This window comes from Mangifera indica, chromosome 6, assembly GCF_011075055.1.
Source record: "Mangifera indica cultivar Alphonso chromosome 6, CATAS_Mindica_2.1, whole genome shotgun sequence".
Classification (NCBI taxonomy): domain Eukaryota; kingdom Viridiplantae; phylum Streptophyta; class Magnoliopsida; order Sapindales; family Anacardiaceae; genus Mangifera; species Mangifera indica.
In genome coordinates, this window is record NC_058142.1 from 707,628 (window position 1) to 718,423 (window position 10,796).

The 10,796-nt window shown below is 31.1% G+C and overlaps 1 protein-coding gene across 1 annotated transcript; it reads right to left on the reverse strand.

The window, feature by feature from the left end:
- Positions 1 to 1,296: 1,296 nt before the first annotated feature.
- On the reverse strand, positions 1,297 to 6,276 carry LOC123219463 (protein STRUBBELIG-RECEPTOR FAMILY 8-like). The gene is made up of 16 exons (XM_044641442.1): positions 5,919 to 6,276; positions 5,556 to 5,688; positions 5,378 to 5,449; positions 5,187 to 5,252; positions 5,024 to 5,095; positions 4,845 to 4,916; positions 4,472 to 4,543; positions 4,314 to 4,379; positions 4,169 to 4,234; positions 3,772 to 4,076; positions 3,221 to 3,474; positions 2,560 to 2,831; positions 2,311 to 2,446; positions 2,063 to 2,202; positions 1,813 to 1,969; positions 1,297 to 1,679 (listed from the first exon to the last, which is right to left on the reverse strand). Exons 1-16 carry the CDS (start codon positions 6,004 to 6,006, stop codon positions 1,527 to 1,529), a joined length of 2,124 nt encoding a protein of 707 aa, XP_044497377.1. The 5' UTR covers positions 6,007 to 6,276; the 3' UTR covers positions 1,297 to 1,526.
- Between the last annotated feature and the right edge of the window lie 4,520 nt (positions 6,277 to 10,796).

Consider the following 10,796-nt stretch of genomic DNA (forward strand, 5'->3'; position numbering starts at 1 on the left):
TTTATTTTAAAATTTGTTAATATATAATTTTTAAATTTTTGGTCTGTTTTTTAATAAAATATTTTTATAAAAAATAACTTTTTTTACTTGAGACATAGTCAAATAGTAAAATGAGATTCTCTCTCAAACTTTATTTTAAAACACAAATAATCAAGCATGCGCATCAAGATTTAATATCCAGTATTAGATATCATTGATGATTAGATTTCAAAATTTTATTAGATATCATAAGTAAAAGTTTACTTAAAAAAATCGATATGAAATTTAAAAAATATTATTTTACTCCCACAAGATAAAATATCAATTTACCCTCTCCCACAGTTTTTACCCATGACACTCATTCAGAAGTTTTTCTATATTTTATAATTATTAGTATTTCAACTAAAAACAATATTAAATTTAACATATTAATTTATCATCACTAAGTAAGATATTAATTTAACCCCTATATAGTTAATTATCAAATAACACCACACGGTATAGATGTTTAAGCTCTTTTAGATTTTGAGTGAAAATTTGTAGTTTTGGAATTTAAGATGTGGGAACTTATAGCTTCCTCCAACTTTGGGTGAAAAATAGTAATCTACTCTTATATATATTAATCACATGCATGTAATTTGTAATTTTTGTTTCAGAAAAAAAAAAAAAAAAAACAATGTGACATTTGTTAACCCCTGATCCCCTTCAATTGATTTAAATTTGGGTAAGTTTTATCCAATGATTAAAACCATGGTTCAACCATTAAACCAAATGGATCCAGTGTTACGCTAGTATCAAATAATTAAATTTAATTTTAAAATTTTAATTGTATCATAATAATAATCACTTATTCAACCAATCAAATTAATCAATTTATAGATCATGCTTTTAACAAATTGACATTTGGTCAGGATTTAAAATTTTTTTGATTAACAAAAACTTTTGAATTAAAGTACTCTTTCAACCTAAAATTAATAAAACTGGGAATTTAATGAGTAATATCGTAATTATCACATTAAATAAATTAAAATTTTAATCTTAATATTATATATCACCTACGTTTTCGCACAACTGCCCTGAAGGGCCCGACCTATAATAATTGATTTCCCATCAATTTTTTACAAGAATTGTCACATCGGTAGGTTGACCATTTTGTCTTTATGAAGTTAGTGCCAGTCTTTTCTACCAGAATCTTAAGGTAGCTGAAAACTGGCTGTCATGTCTAATAAAAGCCCATTCTCTAAAATACATCCACTTTATCACAACTGTCAACCACAACAATTAAATATATGAAATAAAAGAACTTAAAATATGATCTTCAACACTCGAATCAAACCCACAATTTTTTATTAAGCTGCTAAACACATGTATATATACTTTAATTTACATTGTTAAAAAAAAAATTATGAAGAAAATTTTATGGGGAATAATTACATATCTTTTTTGCTTTTTCTTTTTTCTCTGAAGCTGTATGCTCCTCAGTACTCAGGCATGGCTGTATACAAAATTGGAAGCTTCCATTTCCATGTTCAACAAGGTTGGTATGATTAGAATGACATATCGAAAGCTTCATGCTCTGGGGTCTTGTTGGCAAATCCCGATTCATCACTGGAACGCCTTTTGACAACACTGGCCCTTTGCACTAGACGCACCAATGCTTGCACAACTTCAGACATCGGAGGCCTAAACTCAGGTTCCGGCTGTACGGCAGGATTAACATGTACATGAATATAAGGATGGGTAATACTGCAACCAGAAAGTTACATAAACACGAAAATAGAAGGTTGAAATGACATCAACTATCTAGCAGTCTATCATCGATAACAATTTTACCTGGACGCAGAGAGCAATGATGTCAGCAAAGCGTGACAGAGACTTTGCTGGATACATGCCATTCAAGGCAGGATCAACCATTTTTGCCAATGCATCTATATCATGCAGTTGGGGAGTGGCCCATCTCACAAGTGATTGCTCCAATCTTGGCCTTGAACTGCAGAACAGGTAATACAAGAAACGTGAGCAATTTGAGTAAACCACCAGAGTCCAGGAACAAAAATGTGACAATAATGTAAAACAAGGTTACCTGTCAAGTGGCTTTCGACCAGTCAACAGCTCCAGCATAACTACCCCAAAGCTATACACATCGCTTTTTACTGTATATATCCCTGACAAGGCAAATTCCGGGGCACTATATCCAAATGCACCAACCATCTGAGTGGAAACCTGTTAAACATTAAAAGAACAGCATTCATGGAGCTAGCCTATAAGAAAAAAATACATTAAGAGCAATTGCATGAAATGTGAAAATGGTATCGTACTCTAGTTAATTACCTGCCGCTCGGTGTTTGGTGTTAGTGCAGCTAAACCACAATCTGACAAGTGGGGATTGAGTTCCTCATCGAGAAGAATGTTTGCCGACTTAAAATTTCTATGTACAACAGAAGGCAAGCACACTTCATGCAAATACCTGATAACAGAGCAAAAGTTTAGAAAAAGGACAAATTTCAACCACCAAAACATCCTCCTACAGAGAAAGGGGGAAGAGGAGGGACAACCTATTGTCATAGGCATGTCACTTACTCTAGAGCCCGAGCAGTTCCTAAAGCTACCCTAACACGTGCATTCCAAGTCAGGTTCTTGCTGCTATCATCAGCAAAGTGCAGCATATCATGCAGACTACCATTTCCAACATACTCATACACCAGAAGACGCTGACCATGCTCTGCACAATATCCAGCCAGTGTAATGATGTTTGGGTGCCGCAAGCGTGACATATTAGAAACAGCATCGAGAAAGTAATCTTCCTCTTGTAATGACAGTGCCGCATTGTCGATCTTCTTAACAGCCATTATCTAGTTCAAGCCAAATACAAAAAAGTTATCATCATAATGCATAATAAGATGCATGAGTAAAACATACCTCAGAGTCAGATGTTGCAGTATTGCCACACTGCTAAACCTAAGTGTCAAAATGATGGTCTATGTGGGTGTATAGTGAACCAGAGATATTAAGGGTTCTTTGCAACAATAAGATTGTATAGATATAGCAAGCTCATTAAATATATATAGAAAAAGGAAGAGAAGCACATATAGGACATCATTAGATTCTTACGGCAGAATTATAGTAGTAGAAAACCAGCCTAGCAGATATAAAGCTTATTATATTGCACCCTAGTCTAATTGTCATGGACCACAGTAGAACCATTGTATTGTTTTACACAATTACAGCACCATTCAGTTACCTTTCCAGTGGGAAATTCCGCTCTGTAAACACGACCAAGGGAACCTTCACCAATAAGAAATTCTTGACTGAAACTATTGGTAACTGTTTGGAGTGAAGCAACGGTATATGCAGTAGCAGTGATAGGTGACTTCATATTCTTTAAGGATCCATTTTTTGAGACACTCTCAACCACCAATTTGTCTGCAGGTGGGGGAGTCAGATCAGTAACAGCAGCTGCACTTTTCACTCTTGGCTCTTGTATCTCAGAATTTACTGCAAAAAGAAAATGGTTGATGAATATATAAGTCCAAGCAGGCTGCCTAAAGAAGAATTTCTTCTATTGCCATAACATTGATGTTAAGGTAGTGTAGACAATTAAACTACACCAAATCCATATAAATGATATAGACGATAGAAGAACAACCTTATTACTAAATTTTGATCCATGAAGATTCACTCATTGAAAATGTAACCCTACCTTAACATCTAATGCGAAACTATGTACATAACCTTATAACTAAATTAGAATAGGAGATGCAAGAGAGTAAAAACAGAGCAACAAAAACCCACCATTAGTAATGCTGAAAGGTAAACCTCCCGCAGAAGTTCTTGTACCACTAACCTTCCTTTTATTCTTTCGAACACAATAACAAAGAGTAAGTAGCACAAGGGCAGCCAGAACCACAGCACCCAGAATTATGCCTACAATAGATCCAAGTGACAATCCTTCATCTGAATCAGACAATTGAATATCTGGAGGTGCATGTGAGCCAGATCCAGAACCAGTCTGATTATTATGAGAGCTACCAGGCGGTGGTGGAGTGTATGGAGGTGGTGGTGGAGCCGGACCATTGTCAAAAGAATTGCCATCATATCTAATTTTATATTGATAACAATATGAAGAAGTCATTAAAAGAATGAACAGGGAAGAATCATCAAAAGAGAGGAACATTCAGCAAAAGCTTACATAAAATTTTGGATTGAACTAAGCTCTCGAGGTATCCAGCCACTGAAATGGTTGTTCGCAATATTTCTGTAGGAAGTTTAGGTGAGATAAGAACAGATGAGAAGATAATACAACACCCAGCCCCAACATGTAAGGTGAAACTTACAGAGTATTCAATGGCAAACTCGTAAGAACATTAAGAGTTCCAGTCAATTGATTGTTCTGCATATAGCTGCAACAAATTCAGATATCATGAGCACTCTCATAGAACTTCACAAATAATTGCAATTTTTTTCCCCAGGAAGGAAGTATCAATTTACTCACAGTTCAGAAATATTGGACAAGGAACTAAATGAATTGGGAAGATCTCCAGAAAAGTTGTTGAACGAGATGTCTCTGCATTTAATTCAATGGTTATTGAACAATACAATTTAGAAACAACCAACAGTTGCAATTTCTCAAAAGTTATAGATGCTCTTCAGTAGGCACTGAGCTGAAATGGCTCAAATGCTACATCTCAATAATCAAATTTTCATAATTAATGCACAAAGCCCATATTGAACAAAATTAGATTTGCTGTAATACAACAGATAATAAATTAAAGTTCTCAGAATTATAATTATAACAGCCTAAACATTACAGAAACCAAACTAACATAACAATAGTAACAAATTTGCATTCAAGTAAGATGTCTTACAAGGTTGAGAGAGCAGCAAGATTACCAAAAATGTCGCCAACTGACTGAGTGAGTGAATTTTGACTTACATTCCTATACAACAAATGACACTTGATCACGCAATAAGACATATTCCAAATCGCAAAAGAATTGCATGATAGACAAATCAAATTTCATAGCTTCCAAGACAACCTACTTACAGATAACTGAGCTTAACCATGGTAGAAATGGAATAAGGAAGATTTCCAGTAAAGTTATTGCTTGCAAGATTTCTGCATCATACAACGAAGAACAAGAATCAGCACACCAAGCAAGTTAATAAAAAACATGAATAGAATCTACAAATAAACAATAAAACCTTACAGGCTTGTAAGATTTGGTGGTAACTGATATGGGATTGTATCTTGAATGTTGTTGCCACTCAAATCGCTAGCAAAAATAAATAAAAATAAATAGATAAAGACTATGAAAAATAATCAAGTTAACTAATGGTATAGATAACTTCATTAAACCCAAGTACCCAACAAACAAAACAAAGCTAGGATTTTTCTCACAATTTTCTTAATGACATAAGGTCTGCAAGCAAGTATCCCAATGTTCCGTTGAGTCCTAACCTAGAAATATCACTGTTAAAAAAGCAACAGATAAAACCCATAATCAAAATCACATATAAAATCGATTTTTATAACGAGAAAATAAAATGAAATCTACATTTATTATATTAACTCATACACTGAAACAACAGCAGATCCCCCACAAGAGACTCCTTTCCACGACTCTGTGCATGGATCACCTCCATTACTTTTCCAATTAGTAAGCTGTGATGGATTGTTTAGTGAACTGTACATAACCTGAAGAGCTTGAACTGCAACAAATAAAACAGCCCAAAAATGGGATTTTTTCCAATACTCAAACAACATTACAAACAAAAGATTCAAACTTTTTCAAAACCCACTTTCCTGCATTTTCTTAACAACCAAACAGATGGCCCATAAAGGATCAAACTTTAAACCAAACCCATAAATCCCACACACAAAAGCCAAACAAAAAACCAATATAACTTGATCTCATCGGTTGAAAAACAAAAACAAGTACCATCATTAGCATCAGTAGTGCAATGAACGTGAGCCAGAGCGGACAAAATGAACACAACAGATAAAAAAGGTCTTATTTGGGCAGCCATTGCTTCGTGGGCGGCCGTACCGTTCTCTTCCCCGGCTGTAAAAGGTGAGGATCAGAGATGAGGTTCAGGTGATGTTGAGTGCATGGTACAGCAACATGAAGACGCAGCCGAGAAAGAAGAAGAAAAAGAAGAGAATGAGCAGGTGAGGGTAGGGGGGGCAGTTGTTGTGAATGTTGAGAGAGGCAACAACGCCATTAAGAAAGAAAGAGAGAGATTCGAAGCTTGAGAGTAGCAATGAAGAGAGGGTGATTTTGAGTTTAGTGTCGGCGAAAAAAAAATCAAAAATTAAAAATTGATGGAAAATGTTAAAATTAATTTACGTGTAAACAGTGGAAAAATTAAGGTTGCTTTGAGCTTCGCAGTAAACAAGTAACAAATGACTGGTTACCTTTCTGGCAACTCTTTGCCTCTCTCTCTCTGGTCTTCTTCCATGTCTTTTTCATCCTCTACATCCGTTCTCATTTTTGTTTACCTAAAGCTGCCTCATGGTCTATCACATCCATGGTACGTTTAGCCCTCGAGGAGTGGTTAAAATAACAAAGGTGGGAAGCGTCCAAACCGGAGAGCATGGTTCAATACTCGTCAATTATATATAAATATTAAATTTTTAACTTATAATTATGAAATTGATTATTGAATTTAAATTTACCTAATTATTTGGTTTGATAAATTTAACTCCAAAAGATAATTCAACTTAAGTAAAAATTTCTTATTAAAAAAGAAAACAATATCTTACCTTAAAATGTATTTTATTATAAGATATATATTTCCGATATAATCATATATATATTTTTTAAAAATAAGATATGATAAAAATATATATGAAAAAATTTAAAAGTGTTTGTAATATTTTTCAATATGATGTGTAATAATTAGAATTTTTTATTTTTTATTTATTTGTTATTAATGTTTTTTAAAAAATGTATCTTATGGTACAATTTATGCACGAAACCAAAAAAATCATGTTTTTTATACACACTACGATACGGAATTTGACTGCATACTCTCATCAACAACTGAATATTGATTGAGTAATCTAAATATTCTAAAAAAAAAAAAAAAATGAGACAAAAGGGTATTGTAATGTTATCCGATTATTTATTATTGTTATCTAATTTATTTGGCAAAGAATTTAATGTAACAATTATCAAATCTTGATTTGAATTTATAAGTGGTCTTTGGTCTTTATATTATTCTTATTCCCAAAAAAAGTTTCATTTGATCATTATGGGTAATATTTTATGATTGAATTTTAAGTACAATTTTTATAAATAAAAATATATTTGTTTAAAATTAGATAAAATATTTTTGAAAGCTATTTTTAGATAATAGACAATAAAATATTTTTGATTCTATTATTTAGGTTTTTTCTAGTTTGAATGTTAACATTTCTGACATAAAAATGAGAATAACTGACAATCAAAACCATTTGATGGGTTGGTATATATTCTCCTAATTGTTAAGATTGGATCAATTGCAAAAATTATTACTTTTCTTTTAATATATATTTTAATTAAAATAAATTATATGAAAATCAAAACAAATATATATCTAAATGAAATCATATAACATTAAAATTTGACCTAAACCAAGTTGGTTATTAGGTCTTGGTTGAATCAACTGATTCAATTCGAGTTTTACAATCATATTTTAATATTAAAAAATTAATATATAAAATTAGAAAATAATTTCACAGTTTTTTTTATAATTTTTATACTAAAACTAGTTTTTTAAATATTCAAAATATTACAAAAATAGATTTAAATAAAAAATTAAACTAATTATAAAAACAATAAAATTATATGTCTTAATAATAAATATTAATGTATATACTAATAATAATATACTATCATATGCTTAGATGATTAATAATAAGAATAAAAAAATCATATAATGATATATTATTACTAAACATAATTAATAATTATTGATAGTATACCTCTAAAAATTTTAAAATAAATAATAAAATTATGTATATTTAATTTTAAATATTAAATTAAATTTTTAAATAATATATTATCATATAATTAAATATTTTTTAATTAAAATAAAATAATATTTAATTATATAATAATATATTATATAAATATTAAATTATAACAATTAACAAATGCATAACGAGAATATTTTATTGATCAAGTTGCGGAATAGGACAATGGACCCGGGTGCAGAGGATCGACATCCCGTACTCCCTGGGACGCGAAGACCAAACCTACTCCAACATGAGTAAAATAAGCTGGAAAAGTGAGAAGACCAAAACACCCTTGAAAGTGAAATATAATTGCAGTGAATCATTGATCCTTGAGTCGGAGCACTGACTTCCACTTTTGGCGCCGGTGCGAGGACAAGAAGAAAAGGATCAAATCAGGGCTGTGACTGGCAGACAGATAGGAACTAGCTTTAGAAAATGTTGATGAAATGACTGAAATGTCCCTTTGTGAAACTGATAGGGACTTCCATAATTTTTGACTTTAGATTTTGGAAGGATGGCCCTTTGCTTTTCGGAAATGAAAACAATGGGTTCAAATTGCTTTGAAAAATTTGCTTTGGATAATAACATCCATTCATTCATAATAAAAGCATAAAACTAGTGATGGATTGAGTTAAAATACTTCTCGGTTATCGACTTCATTTTATCGAACTTAAAAAAAGTAGCTCGATTCATGGTTACTCCACGTCCCCAAGTTTCACATAAATTCCATTCTCATAACCAAGTAGATTTATTTTAAATAAATACTGATTTTATGAATCTCAAAACATATAAGATCGTTTAATTTGAATAAGTAGAGTTTCAAGTAAAGTAATTTTAATTGATCAAATTTGAAATCACTTTCTTATTGACATCATTAAAGCAAAGTTTACCTTACTAATATTTCTTTTTTTTTTTTAAATTACTTAACAATTTTAATTTAAATCAAACTTAAGTTAATTTTTATTTGAATTTAACTTAATTTAAATTCATCCTAAAAAATGAATTTTCACTATTAGGGATGCATTGATATTGTTTTGTTTTCAATTATTTGATTAATTTTCCGCATTAGGTATTCATGGAATAATGTGGATGTTATATTTATATGTTATTAAAATGCCATTACAGGCTGCTAAAACATCATTATGTATCATACTATGACCCACAAAAAAGTTACTTCATTATATTTTTTTTTCATTTTGGGACCTGTAACAACATTGTTTACAAGTACAATTTCATCAGATAAAACTCAATTTATAGTAATGCATTTTGAGAACAAAAGATTATTATGTGATTTAATTTACTGTTATGTGATAAACCCATATATATATATATATATATATATATATATATTAATACATATTATAAGTTTCAAAATAAAATAAAATTGGCGGTATAATGATACCAATAAAATTATATATATTAATAATAAATTTTGACGTGGGGTTGAATAAGACAAAGTAACATGAAATTAGTTAGGAACATATTATCCATGTGTAATAAAAAATTCGGTGAATGAATTCCAAAGTAAATCATTCATCCCATGTCGGCCATGGGGGAAAGTGGGCTTGAAATCAGTAAGGAAAGTGACATTTTTAGATGGAATTTAATAAAGAAAAGTGTAGGTAGAAAGAATAGAAAGTTGTATGAAACAAGATGACTCGTGAATCGACTAAATCAAATTATTCCATTCCCTGCATTCAAAAGCAAATTGGGTGACCTGTGATCTGTATAAGATTCCCTCGACAATATTTAAAGCAATATACAAACAAATCTCCTTTACCAAGTCAGGCTTCGTGCCCATTCTTCCACAAAATCTTTGCATGCAATGTTAAAAATGTTCCAACATCATTTTATTTAGGGTTTAAAGTATATGACTTAGGATAAAATACTGGTCTTATGTTGATAATTAAAAATGATAAGGCTTCAAGTTTTGATCCTATTGAATAGCATAGATTTTTGATTAAACAATCCAAACCATTTTAAAGATTTTAAGATATATGATTTATACGTCAAAACATTGATTTAATATTGAATAAGAGTGAAATTAAATTAAATTAAATCTAAACAAAAATTAGTTTGGATAATACTTAAATATAGAATAGCCAATTTGAGAATAGATTATTTAACTATATTAAAAAAAAAAAAATGTTTTAAAAAAAAAAAAAAGGGAAACAATGGTAGATACGGTGAACTTGTTAACCTGAGCACAAGATATAACCAAAGTTAAATTTGACTTGTTAACCTAACCCTACTTTCGACAGGATGCCAGTTGTTGGAGGAGGAGGGTGGTTGGTAAGAGACATAACCAGAAAATCGGTAGGAAAAAAAATGGTGACACCATCAGATCACCACTGGACTGGAGTTGCAGGTTTCACGTCTTGTCATTTGCTCAGCTGTGTTTAATTATTGGTCTCCGATGCATGCGTGAATGTGTAGTCACCGTTTGATTCAGCACTTATCAACTGATGAATCTGATCATCTTCATTAGTTAGTCCCACCACAGCCTGCCTGTGACAGCCAGCCAACTAACTAGATTCGTACCCACATTTTTATTAATCTTCATTCTTCAACTTCAACTTCTACTTAAACTTTATAATAATATATTATCAGTTTCTTTGGCTTCAACATGTAACTAAGATTTCAACTAATTTTCTTCATTGTGATTTGTTCGTTGGAGGATGTTGTACCCACATTATTTGTAGTTTGGAACATTAATATTTAAGTCAATCTCATATATTTTGACAATATTTTTAGATTTGTAATAAAAAAATTGATATATGAATTACCTGTTTATTTAATTGATAAAATTGATAATATT